Below are 14,109 nucleotides of genomic sequence, written 5' to 3' on the forward strand. Positions count from 1 at the left end.
GTGAAGTTTTCTATATTTAGTTTAAGTTCACCAGGGTAAATAGCTTTGGCTATAGGTTCAAAATATTTAAGATTAGGATGTCATCTACGTATCTGAAAGCTAATAGGTTATAATTTGGATTATTTATGGTGTATTGTTCTTCATAATAATGCAGGAATAGGTTGGAAACTAAGCCTGATATTTGGGAACTCATAGGAACACCAATAGTTCGTTAATAGGTAAGTTTGCCATTGAATATATAGTTATATAGTAAACAAAGGTTTACATAGTAGTTCCATGTAGAATTTTCATTTCTGTTTAAATTATCTTTGTATCTGTGATAAAGCTGTTTAAGCACAAAAATCAGTAGATTATGTGGTATGGAGGTAAAAAGTTGGTAAAATCAAATGTTTCTATATTTGTTATGGTAATATTAGATTTAAAGGTGTTGATGACAGCTAGGTTATTATTAATTACCCAAGAAGATGTGAGATCATTAAAAATAGTTTTTAGAAGTTTGAAAAAATGTTTGGCTGGAAGGTAGCAGACGCTGTTTTTAGAGCTAGTAATGAATCTGAAACCTACGGGTTGTTTATGGAATTTTTCAATCATATAGAGAAATGGCAGGGTTGAGTTCTGTAATTTAGTGTGTAGTTTTTTTATGTAGAGCAATTAGCTTTTTAACTGTGGCTGAAAGATTAAGATGGCAGGCAGTGAAAGCGGAACTATTTTCTATTTAATTTTTGAGCTAATTACTTAAAAAATATGGCAAAATTATTGGCGCTTTTAACTTTTACATCCATTTATATTTACTTAATTTAATTTAATATTAATACATATTACATATACATTAAAGTGAAAAATTAACCTGTTATGCGAGATTTGTGGTGTGTTCTTCATTTACGTACTGCAAATAAAAAACATGCTGTTAACATCAGTAAGATAACATTGTCACTTTACTGCTTGATGTTTGCATGTAATAGCATTATTTGCAAAACATAACCCATGGCAAGACTGCGTCAACATATTAGCATGCAAGCATCTGAAATATATTAATGGTGTGGTACCTGCTGTTTCAAATGGTGATAATGGATTCAACGATTAGTACTCGATATGCATCTCAATATTGTCACCACTGCTATCTAGTGAAACCTCAAGATGCAGAATGTGATAATATCCCTCAAGGTTCTCAGGGCCCCACTGGCCTTTAGGTAACCACAGAGCCAAAAGTAGTAACAAGTGAAGTTGGTTGACTGAGGTCACCACATCACAGAATTACAAGGAGACTTGTACAGATCACCTGATAGGCAAAGGTGCTCCATTCCAGTTAAAAAATGTTGGTTCTCGGACATTCTCACTACTGCAGTGTGAATGACAACAGCTGCAATTCTCTTCAAACTAATTATTTGCAAAGAATTGCAGAATTAATTGTTTGCAGAGTGAGAATGTCCGAGAACCAACATTTTTGTTGGTTAAGAATAGGAATAGGCATGTGAACTTACTGTAATACTTTTACACAATATAATTCATTTCATAATTGATTCATTGTGGTTTAATTAATGATATTCATATTTCACATTAATTCACTACGAAAAACCACATGTACTTTTCTTGACACATGAAAAACTGATTTTACTAAAAATCTGGTTACAGAAATTATAATAGAGTGCATTCAATTATACCCTTACTCTAACACAATAACTCTACTTAACAACTGATTTAGTGATGTTTCTAAATCTCTGTTGAATTTGTCATCAAGAGGAGTTACTTATTTAAAGTGCAAGAATCATGAACTTATTGTAAAGGGATTTACAATATGAGATGACAATTATGCAGTTTTATGTGGCTATGAGCATTCGATTCTATTCATTAACTGTACAATAGTTATATACCTTTTCTGTAGTTTAAATAATTTGATCTAAAACTGCTCAGAATTTAAGCTTTCTTATACCTTTTGACCTTTCTCATATTGTGCAATCAAGTAATAACCAGGTTGTCAACTCCTATACTCTGGGTGCCTACGCACCATTGAGGAGGCAACAATCTATGAAACAATGTAGTCTGGGTGGCAGCAACTGAGAATCTATTATACATTATCAAAAATCTTCTTGAATATATGTCTGTTCATAATACTGGCCATTAGTTCATAACGACTGCAATGATACTACACCAACCGTTATAAACTTTTATTGAAATAAAATAAAATAATTAAAATTAAAGGGAGCAGTGGTAATAATAATAAGATAAAATAAGTAAGAATAATATAATTAAGCCAGATAAAACTGATAAAATAAGATACTGTCTGTACAATAAAATAAAATATATACAATGAAATAAAACAATGTAGATCATGGGATAAAAGTGATAAAACATTAAAGCTTTCAGAGGCTAATGATATCAATGGAAGCAGCAAAGGTGGTAAGCAAACCCTTAGCTATAATTATGAGAGCATCTTATTCCAGGAAGATCCACTGGGATCTTCCCTGAATAAGATGGATATGGACTGGAGATGTGCAAATGTATCACCAATTCATAAAGGGAGGGGTGGGGAAAAGGAAAATAAGAGTAATTACGGACCTGAGCTTAACTTCTATTCCAGCAAAAATAAAGTTAATTAAATAAAGAAAATTAACCAGTAACTCCATTATTTTCCCTTCTATTAAGGGAAAAATAACGGTTAAAGTTATTAGTTAAAGATGTAATGCAGGACATTCTAGACAGGAATGCAATTATATTACAGTTACATCATGGATTTTTTAAGGTTCATATTGTCTCTGATTGGATATTAATGATGAAGTAACTAAACAACTGGATGCAAATGATAATTTCAATATTATATACTTGGATTTCAGGAAAGATTTTGCACATAAAAGACCGCTGTACGAATTGGAGTAGTGTAGCATTAACGGAAAGTTACTGCTACGGATAAAGGGATAGTTGAGTGGGAGAAGACAGAGTGGTTATTAATAGACACTGTGTGGACTAAAGTTATTAGTGGAGTCTCCGAGGGTTCAGTGTTGGTCCACTGTTTTCTACAGTTATTAATGATATTTATGAAAGTATAGCAGGCTTAAAGTCTTAGTTGCAGATGAAAGGTTGATTAATGACAGTAATCAGAGTTAGCTACTGCAACAAGAACTAGAAAAATTATGCAGCTGGGCTGAGAAATTGCAGTTGAGTTTAACATTGACAAATGTATGGTAGGGCATATGGGCTGCTGTATTCCCAGATTAATGTAATAACTGTGTGGTACCACACAGGGTAGTGGATAATGAAAGACCCAGTGGTAACACTGTTCAGCAGTTAGTTATTTTGTTATTTTGGTTTTTACGAGCATTAGCAACTAAGGCCATATTGCTCCGGGAATATGCGGTGGTCATTCCCTGACCTTTCTGCATGCTCCGTATTTGGTGGTGACGGGCTCGAACCCCGGTCTAATCAAGAAGAGTGTGCTACGCACTGCTGCTCCTTCCCACCTGGCTACGGAGGAGCCTTCAGCAGTTAGATATGAAGTTCTCTGAGATGTGCAGTCAGGCTGCCAGGACAGCTCATGGGCTTTTGTCAATGATATATAGGAACTTTGCTAGCAGAGATAAGAAGGTGATTATCTCACTGTATAAGGCAATGGTCGGGCCACATCTTGAGTACTGCATACAGATCTGGAAACTTCATTTTAGGTAGGACGCAGAACTGCTGAAATTGGTGCAGAGAAGGGCAACGAAATTGATGAGGGGGAACAAAAAGGTATTCTGACCAAGAAAGGCTTCAGTGAGGTTTAAGGCCTTTTAATGGATTCAACAAGCTCAATGCTGATGGCATTCTTACTCTTGCTCACATTACACAAAAAAAGGGAGCATAAATTCAAATTGAGGAACAAATATCCATTTGTTGTTTTGAAAGTAGGTAGTTTGAATAAATTCAAGGAAGAACTAGACAAATTATTGGAAGGGATGATATGGTTTTTTTTTTTTGGCTGATGCATTATAAGCTTGCTTTCTTGCATCATATGTCACTATTAATACTAAAGGTATTAGTAGTGGCAAATAATATTAAAGTCATTGCACAAGCTGGGTTTAAAAAAATAATTGTGAAAGGAATGGACAAAAAAGGAGGATTTTCCTGTTTGAGGAAAAACTTTCCTCCAATCAATGAGGCCAAGATAAGAGGGTTTTTGTTATGGGTTCTCAAATCAAACTGTTATTCCAAGATGAGGCATTCACAAAAAAATTAAATACTACAAAAATAAGAGCCTGGAAGGCATTCGAAAATGTTTGGCGAAACTTTTTAGGCAATGGGAAATCACAAAATTACAGTGAAATTGTGGAGAGCTAATTTTAGCGTACAGAGAGTTGGGATGCAACATGTTGTTAAAGTTTCATTTCCTACATTTCCATTTATATTTGTTTCCTGTCCACTTGGGAGCAGTCTCGGACTAACAAGCTAAAAGATTTCACCAGATATTTCTCAAATGGAAAAAAAAGACAGCAGAGAAAACTGAGTCGAAATATGCTGGCAGACTATCGTTGGAATCTCACACGGGAGATACCAATGGACAATTATAAAAAACACAAAACAACAAAATAATTGTGTTTGTTATCAGATAAACATCTTTGTAAATACACAGTGCACAAATTAAATAACGAAACTGCATGCACTCTGCGTTTAGTATTAAGGTAAGAGGCCTAAATAGTACATGATTAAATCCGCTAGAGTGTGCTCTTTCCAATGAGTGCAGGTTAAAACTTGTCTGGTCAGTAGTTTATGATTTATGATGGAAAGAGTAATAGTAGTTTTGTGCATGTCGTCAGAAAATTGAAAATGGAGCAAAAAGCAGTTATCAAATTTTATTGTAAATTGGGAAAAAGTGCTATGGAAACTTTTGATGATTTAAAAAAAGTTTGTGCTGATAAATGTTTGTCTCGACCAAGAGTGTTTGAATGGTTTTCTCGTTTTTTGTAAAGGACGCGAGTTGTTAGAGGATAATTCCTGGCCGAAACAATGCACCCGCACATTCTGCCATCAACATCAAGCAATATTTTGGGAAAAAAATTGATTCAAGTCATCAAACACCCTCCAATTCTCTGGATTTGGCTCCTGCAGATTACCTTTTGTTCCCCAAAATGAAAACAGCCATGAAAGGAATGCAATACAGGATGATGGAGGACACCCAGGCTGCAGTGACCGACCAGCTGAAAGTGGTACCAGAAAGAGTTCCAGAAGGGTTTTCAAAACTTATATAAAAAGATGTAAACAGTGTGTACACATCAGAGGTGTTTACTTCAAAAATACATAACCCTACTTTGCTGTTAGTGTTATTTTTTTGTAGTAGTGTCAGTCTCATTATTTAATTGGCACACTGTGTAGAATAAGATTAATAGACCTTATTCTACATATAGTCTAATAAGATTAATAGACCTTATTCTACACAGAATAAGGTCTATTAATCAATACGAAGTACTGTATGTAACATTTTTTAAAATATATGAACTTTTTTCTTTCTTTATTTTTACTAGACATAGTTTTTGATTTTAATCTCTTCTCCCAAAAAAAGTGGTCGGTGTTGGTGTTACAGCAATATGGTTGCCATATTTGAATTCAGCAATGTCAAATCTATAACAATTACCTTGAATTTTAGCAAGGGGGTAAAAAAAAAAAAAAATTTCCAATCAGTGTAATCTGCCTTTAAAATTGCTTATTACTCAGGGCCATGTTATTAGGAGCAGGTGCAAATGTGCACTGATTAAAGCAAATTTCAGTTTCTAAATGAAAGATTTTTTTTTTTTTATTATTTCATCAGTGGGAGACTATCAAAATTTGGGCACGTTTTTTGTTTTTAATTTTTTTAATAAACAGGTTCACAAATAGTAAGTATATCAGCATTCTTCATTAGTGGCCCCCCCTAACTTCCTAGCCAAAAATACCAAATCACTTGAAAAATAAAAATCACATTTATAATGTGGTTGTCATTTAATAAAAAAAAAAAATTCATATTCTAAACAGGCATAATCAGATATTTTTTAATCCCAACATTTAGAAGTTAAAATGCACCTCTTTCTTGAAATGTTTTTCAGTTCATTTCTAATTTTTTGAAGACGAGGTTATAATATCCTCAACTTGTATTAAAACACATTTTAAAGTAATTGCTATTTTTGTTTACAATGCAATTCAACAGAACAACTAAGCAATCTAAGTAACACCAGCTAACTTTTCAAATGTTTTTCCACAGTTGAGTTTGTTATTAAAGAGCCACAAATTATAAAAGGAAAGAATAAAATAATCTCCACAAGACCAGACAGTTTAAAAAAAAAAAACCCTTTTCCAAACAGATTGGGACACTTAGAGACACTGATTTATCCATATGTAGTAACTCTGCCCTTGTAAGTGAGATTAATAATATCAAACTCAGTGAATGAATAAATATTTCACTGAAAGACACTAAAGATAATTTTTATGACTAGCCATTTCAGTTTTGCAGGAAAAAGGTATTATGATAGAACAAGAGGCATACCAGAATTTCACATATTTGCTTAAGGAATAAAAAATAATAAATAAATTTCTATAAAAAATGACGTGAATATCAAAAAAAACAAAGATCTTAATATAACTATCCCTAATATTTCTACTTTAAAAACTCGTAAAAATAATGAAATTTCTAAGAGTATATAATTTTTTAAATATGCACCTACACTACGAATTTTACTCTTCCGCTGAGTTTTCAGATATTCTGTAAGTTCTGCCCTTGTCCCATTATTCCAAATAAGATAGGGATTCTCTGCATTACTATTGAGAATTTTGAGAACCTACAAAAGAAAAAAAGTTTAACTAATACTTTTAAGAATGAGCATGAAAAATAAACTTTAATTGAAATTATAAAAATATCTGCATAAAATGTTTTTGCAGTAATCACTTAGTTTTTATCAAATAGGACCAACCAACAAAACTATTTACCTAATTTCCTCTTATTCCAGCAAATCTGGCAGTATAAATATCTCTTAATTTCCTAATTATATATTTTGTACATACATATATATATCACACATACACTTTGGCAAACCTTGACACAAATCCGTCTTTCAGTCAGAGCAATATTTTGGAATGTCTTTTGAAAATTAGCAATAATAAAAGTAATTAATGTGTAACATGCTGTGGAAATGAAATTCAATTTCATACATGCTAATTTGAAGATATTGTAATTCATAAAGCTTTTGATGTCTATGTCTTTCTGCAAGAACACAGTGTAATAGCATTTCGAAATGTTTCTTAGAAAATAATTTTTTGACTAGAAGAAAAAAAAAAAAAAATTACAGCACTAATAGCATGGGAAAAAAAAAAATTAATATTACATACAAATTGTTAATTAAGTTACAAGGTATTAAAAGGTATTAAATTACAAGGTATTAAAAGATAGCTGACAAGAATCTTTTGTCAAAGCTAAAAGTAAATAAGGCACAAGGGGCTGATAAGTATTCAATTATATTAAAAGCAGCAGCAAAGAAGGTTAAGTAAACCTTCTGAGTCTGCTGACGAGGCTACTAGAGACGGTCGTGTTCCAAGCCGCTAAGTGGATTTTTCTTATTTATTGATTTGAAATTATTGTTTTTCTAAAACTTTTGATTTAAATTTAGTAGTATAACATTATTTTGTGATTTTCTGATTAACTTGGTGTATTTATTCTTTACTCGGCCTTGTAATTGCATAAACGTATCGGTAAAGGTTTCCACGTGTTTCGACTCCGATAACGTTCGCAATTTTCCCGCCATTGTGATACGATAGTTGTATGCCGTACTAGATAGCGTTAGTTGAACATCGTTAGCAGTTAAATTGTACGTTTAAATAAATACATATAACGACTTAGATTACAAACGTAATATAATTAATTATATTTAACATAATTAATTATAATTAATTAATAAATTAATAGAATCATGACTCAGACCAGAGCAGCAAAGCAAAAGGCTCAAGCTAATGGAAGCGCTGTGGCTCAGAGCAGAACTGAGGGGGGCAGTTGTCCTCTGACTCACAGCTTTATAAAATGCACTGTTTGCTTGATGTTTGCAGAGCAATCGGGTACGGGACATGATACTGCCAAGGGGGATGTCTTTGTGTGTGCGCGCGATGCAAGGAGTGTATCGATATCAGGCAACAACTCGGCGTTCTTGTGGGCCTATATGAGAGCTTGAAGGACAGGGTGGATGCCCTCGAAGAAACTAAATTGAGGGGCCCATCAAGCTCTCAGCTGCCCACATCAACGCCAGAGCTTGCACTTTGGCATCGCGTGACACAGAGACAACCCCCAAGGCAGAATGCGCTGGTCCCGAAGGAACCAGTAGTTGTTGGTGACTCTATTGTCAGGGAAACGGGGAACATGCTTTGTAAAAAAGATAGGTGGAACAGGACCAGGGTATGTCTGCCAGGGGCAAAGGTTGATGACGTTGTAGAGTGAATATCATCTTTTAAGGGCACAAAAGGTGATATAGTTGTACACGTTGGCACTAATAATATTAAGAGTAGGAGACCGGCAGAATTACTTAACAAGTACAGGTCACTGTTGAACAAAAGCCGAGAATTAGGATTGAATTTGAAAGTGTCTGCAATTCTGCCCAGACACGACAGGAGGGAGTATATGATGAGAGCCTTGTCGATCAATTCGGCCCTGGAAAGATTGTGCAAGGCTCAAGGTGTAGAATTTTTTTCAGCCTGGACTGTACTTGTTAACAGGAGAGATTGCTTCTACAGGGATGGGATACACTTAAATAGAAAGGGTGCAAGAATATTTGCTGATGCTATCGAGGCAGTGTTAGGTGGGTCGTCGGAAAACTGCTAGCTTGGGGGGAGACAAAGACCAATAGATTGACAGTAGCCACTGGCAGAGGTGAAAGAGATTCTTGCACTGCTTCTATTAGAATGAACAGAAGCTTGAAAAACAAGATGCATGGTATTTCAGAGACTGCTGGGAGCCATTGCGGTACAAGTAAACACATGGGTTGTGTTAGGGTAGCTAAGAATAGAAACAGGTGCAGGTATACTTGCGTGTACACCAATGCTAGGAGTTTAGTAAATAAATTTGATGAATTTGAGGTATTGCTCAAAACATCAAAGGCAGATATTGTTGGGATATCAGAGACGTGGTGTCACACAGATATAAGGGATGCAGAACTGCAATTTGGGGAGTACAACGTCTACAGAAAGGATAGACAGGATAGGAAGGGGGGAGGGGTTATGCTATTAGTTAAGAAACACATAAAAACCAAGGAAGTGAAGCCAGTCGACATCGCTGGACAGTGCAGTGTTGAGTCAGTTTGGTGTGACATAAGCATTGGGAGATCAAAATTGAGAGTTGGAGTGTGCTATAGGCCTAATGACTCTGATGAGTATAATAAGGAACTGTACAGGGAAATAGAGTGGGCCAGTAAATCAGAGAGTCTTATAATGGGAGATTTTAATTTCCCAGATATTGACTGGAATTTGGGGGCTGGTTACTCACACATTAGCAGGGCTTTTGTGGATTTATTGGATGATTGTTTTCTACATCAGCATGTTCGGGAGGCAACTAGAGGGAGTAATACTCTTGATTTGATTATCAGCAGTGATTCTTCATGCATTAAGAATCTGCAGATAAATGAACCACTAGGTGGCAGTGATCACAGTGTGCTGAAGTGGGATTTACTGAAAGAGGTAACTACCATTAGGGGTAAAGGGAAGGGTTATTGCTTCCGTAAAGGCGACTACGATGGACTGAGACAGTATTTAAATTCTATACAGTGGGACCAACTGATGATGTTACCAACAGCAAATTCAAAATGGGAAGCATTCAAAGAACTTATCTTGGAAGCTACTAGGCTTTACATACCAACTAAGAAATATTGTTCAAGGTTTAGGCCAAAATGGATGTCAGATGAACTAATGAGGCATATGGCAGAGAAGAAAAATGCATGGGATACTTACAAATTAACACATGACACAGAAGCCTATGATAGATACAAGTTGATATGCAACCAGGTTACAAAGGAGGTTAGGCAGGCGAAGGCAGATTACGAGAAATCCTTGCCAAGGGATGCAAAGAAAAACAGCAAAGAGTTCTTTACTTATGTAAACTCTAGAAGGAAGGGGATGAATCAGATTGGTCCACTTGATATTGATGGGTCAACTGTTGATGATCCTGCTCAGGTAGCTAACAAACTAAATGAATATTTTGCATCGACATTCACACATGAGGAGTTATTCAGCAAGGGGAATGCCAGAGGTGTATTCAACTCTAGCAATAAGCTACAGAATCTTGAAATAACTGGGAGTAAAGTGGAGGAGAAACTGTTGAAGATAAACACAAGAAAGGCACCCGGGGTGGATGGGATCTATCCAGTTATATTAAAGGAGGCAGCAAAGGAGGTAAGCAAACCCTTAGCCATAATTATGAGAGCTTCCTTGGACTCAGGGGAGGTACCCATAGACTGGAAATGTGCAAATGTGACCCCAATTCACAAAGGAGGATCAAGTAATTATAGACCTGTGAGCTTAACTTCTGTTCCAGGAAAAGTAATGGAGGCACTGGTTAAAGAAGCACTGCAGGATCATTTAGACAAGACTTCAGTTATAGCTCAGACACAGCATGGTTTTGTTAAGGGGAAGTCTTGCCTGACCAACTTGATTGGATACTATGATGCAGTCACAAAAGAACTGGATGCAGGGAATAACTTTGATATTATATACTTGGATCTTAGAAAGGCTTTTGATACTGTTGCACATGGAAGACTGCTGCACAAATTGGAGCAGTGTGGCATTGGAGGCAAATTGCTGCTATGGATAAAGGGGTGGTTGAGGGGGAGAAGACAGAGAGTGGTAATCAATGGACACTGCTCATCGTGGACTAATGTTATTAGTGGAGTCCCTCAGGGCTCAGTGTTGGGTCCATTATTGTTTTCTGTATTTATAAATGATATTGATGATGGTATATCAAGCTTAATGTCCAAGTTTGCAGATGATACAAAGGTTGGCAGGGTTGTCAAGGACACTACTGACACTATGCTGCTGCAACAGGATCTGGAAAGGTTCAGCAGATGGGCTGAGAGGTGGCAAATGAAGTTTAACATTGACAAATGCAAAGTACTACACATGGGAAACAGCAACCCCAGAGCAACGTATCAACTCTGTGGTACTACACTGACAGTGGTAGAGAATGAAAGGGACTTGGGGGTGATTGTGCAGGCAGATATGAAGTTCTCTGAGCAGTGCAGACGGGCTGCAAGAGTAGCTCATGGAGTATTGTCAATGATATACAGGAATTTTTCCAGCAGGGATAAGGAGGTGATTATTCCATTGTATAAGGCAATGGTCAGGCCACACCTAGAGTACTGTATACAGGTCTGGAGGCCTCATTTCAAGAAGGATGTAGAGCTGCTGGAACGAGTACAGAGAAGGGCAACAAGATTAGTGAATGGAACAAAGGGGTGCTCTTACGAAGAAAGGCTTAAGTTTTGCAAATTACAGTGTCTGGAGACTAGGCACCAGCGAGGTGATCTGATAGAGGTGTATAAAGCCTTGAATGGTTTAAGCATGCTCAATGCTGATGGGATTCTTCCTCTAGCTCAGAAAATTCACCTGAGAGGGCATAAATTCAAATTGAGGAAAGACAGATGTAGGATAGACGTGCCTAAATTTGCCTTTAGCCAGCGGGTGGTTGGTTGGTGGAACAGACTGCCATCCCTTGTGGTGGAGGTTGATAGCCTAAATAAGTTTAAGGCTCAGCTGGACAGGTATTTTGAACGAACAGAGGGGTGAAGTGGAAGTGGGTTTTTTTTTTTTTTTTTTTTTTTTTGGCTGATGCTGCATAAGCTTGCTTTCTTGCATCAAATGCCTCTACTAATGCTAATGCTAACCTTTAGCCATAATTATGAGGGCATCATTGCATTCAGGAAAGGTCCCAATAGATTGAAGATGTGCAAATGGCTCTCTTATTCACAAAGGGTGAAGTGAGTAATTACACACTTTTTATGCTTGAATTCTATTCCAGAGAAAATAATGGAGTCATTGATTAAATAAGATCAAATAAGTTGCATTACAAGTCAGTAATGCAAGAAAACTAAAAAATGCAGTTATATAGTAAGTCAGGGCTTGGATTTATTAAGAGATCATCTTGTCTAACGAATCTGACTGGACACCATGATGCAGAACAAAGGAATTGGATGCAAAAATAATTCTTACACCATATACTTAGATTTCCACAAAGCTTTTAACACTACTCAGCATGAAAGACAAATGTACAAATTGGAACAGTGTTTTTATTTTTTTTACTCGCCTGTAAATGGATGTTGGTGGGTGGCGGCACGTGTTCAGACTATTTTGAAAGAGAGAGCAGGAATTATAGAAGCCAATTCAGAAGAACAGTGCCCATGGAAATATCTATAGAAAAGGCATGCAGCAGAAACAGTACATCTATGAGACAGTGAGTGGAGAGACTCTGTTAGAGATGAATCATTAATTAACCTAACTGCCCTCTTCTGAATGGAATCAAGAAGCCTGAGAGAGGTTTTGGGGGCACCACCCCAGATGTGGGAACAATATTCCATGGCTGGGCGGATTTGCGATTTATATAGAGTGAGCAGTTGTTTGGAAGAAAAGTAACGCCGAGAGCAAAAGTGAGAACCAAGTTTTTTAGATGCAGAGGAAGCAATATTTGTAATGTGCTTGTGCCAAGAGAGATTAGAAGTCAGGGTAATCCCCAAAAGAGATATATCAACTTGCCTAGAAATCGGAGTGTCACCAAAGATAAGCACAGGAGCAGAAGAATCATTTTTTTGAGATATAAGAAAAGATTGAGTTTTAGAAGGATTGAAATCAACTAATTTGTCTTTGCCCCATTGGAGAAAACCTGAAGATCGGCATTTAAGGAATTGGTAGCAGCTTTCAAGAAGTTGAAGCTGATTGAGTAGGGCAAGGTTTCTCAAACTAGAAAGTGGTATGCAATGTGCTATCATCAGCAAAACTATGGATAGGATTTCTGGTCAATCAAAGAAGGTCATTAATATACAAGAAGAAAATAGTGGGGAAAAGAACTGAACCTCGAGGGACACCAGCATTAGTGGAAAAGTTAGAAGACAGAGAGCTATCTAACATCACCCTCAGCGAACAGTCAGAGAGAAAACTGGATAAACAATTAAAAAATAGTTGGCAAACCAAAAGATGGAAGCTTGTTTACAAGACCTTTATGCCAAACACAACTGAAAGCCTTTGAGATGTCAAGAGCAACTGCTTATGTTTCACAGAACTTTTCCATTGAATTTGTCCATAAATGGGTAACATAAACCAGAACATCCCCAGTGGATTGACACTGATGGAATCCATACTAGCGATCGTTGATCAGATGGAAGGTTTCTAGGTAGTTTAAGAGTTGGCTGTTAATTGATTTCTCCATTACTTTAGAAAGAGTAAAAGTAATTGAAATGGGATGATAATTGGATGGGAGGAATTTGTCACCCCTTTTTAGGAACTGGCTGGATATGAGCAAATTTCCAAGCAGAAGGAAAAACACCTTTGGAATAAGAAAGTGAAAAACGGCGGCAAAGAACAGGAGTAAATTCAGGTTTTGAGAACAAGTGGAGAAATACCATCAGGACTTGGAGCTTTCTTAGCATCAAGATTCGTCAAAATCCTCCTGACATCCCTTTGTCGGAAGACCACAGGAGGCATTGAATAGCATGTGTTGGGAATGGTGGGAGGTATTTTACCAAGATCATTAATACACGAGTTTTAATACATTAATACACAAGCTTTGGTGTAGGCAGGAAATGAAACTGAAGAATTGGAAACAAGCCAATTACGATATGCAACATTCTTCTCTTGAACAGCCTTAGTACATTTATTGGAAAACGAAGGTTTAGATAAAGGATGAGATTTTAAAGTGGAGTGTGGAATAAAGGATTCCATTCCTACAAGAATAATTTCACTGACAATCTGAGCAAACGTTGGAATCAGAAGTTTTGAAATAGTAATTCGACTAAGGAAAAGAAATCTAGCAGGTCATTCCATTTTACATTCTTGTAATGCCAAATAACATGAGGTTGGGAATAGCCATGGGAGAAGGGACACCACCAAGCTGTGATCTGAGGTGCCTAAAGGACCACTCACTTCGACTGT

At 36.4% G+C, this 14,109-nt stretch overlaps 1 protein-coding gene across 1 annotated transcript in view; it reads right to left on the reverse strand.

Annotated features, from left to right (window-relative positions):
* The window catches only part of Rme-8 (receptor mediated endocytosis 8), a 699,549-nt gene that overhangs the window by 195,952 nt on the left and 489,488 nt on the right, over positions 1-14,109 (reverse strand). Inside the window, exon 39 of the mRNA XM_090387774.1 lies at positions 6,666-6,779. Coding sequence (XP_090243900.1) covers positions 6,666-6,779 — 114 coding nt within the window. The remainder of the gene's footprint in view (positions 1-6,665; positions 6,780-14,109) is intronic.

This window comes from Mastigoproctus giganteus, chromosome 13, assembly GCF_048544385.1.
Source record: "Mastigoproctus giganteus isolate SK-2022 chromosome 13, ASM4854438v1, whole genome shotgun sequence".
Lineage (NCBI taxonomy): Eukaryota > Metazoa > Arthropoda > Arachnida > Uropygi > Thelyphonidae > Mastigoproctus > Mastigoproctus giganteus.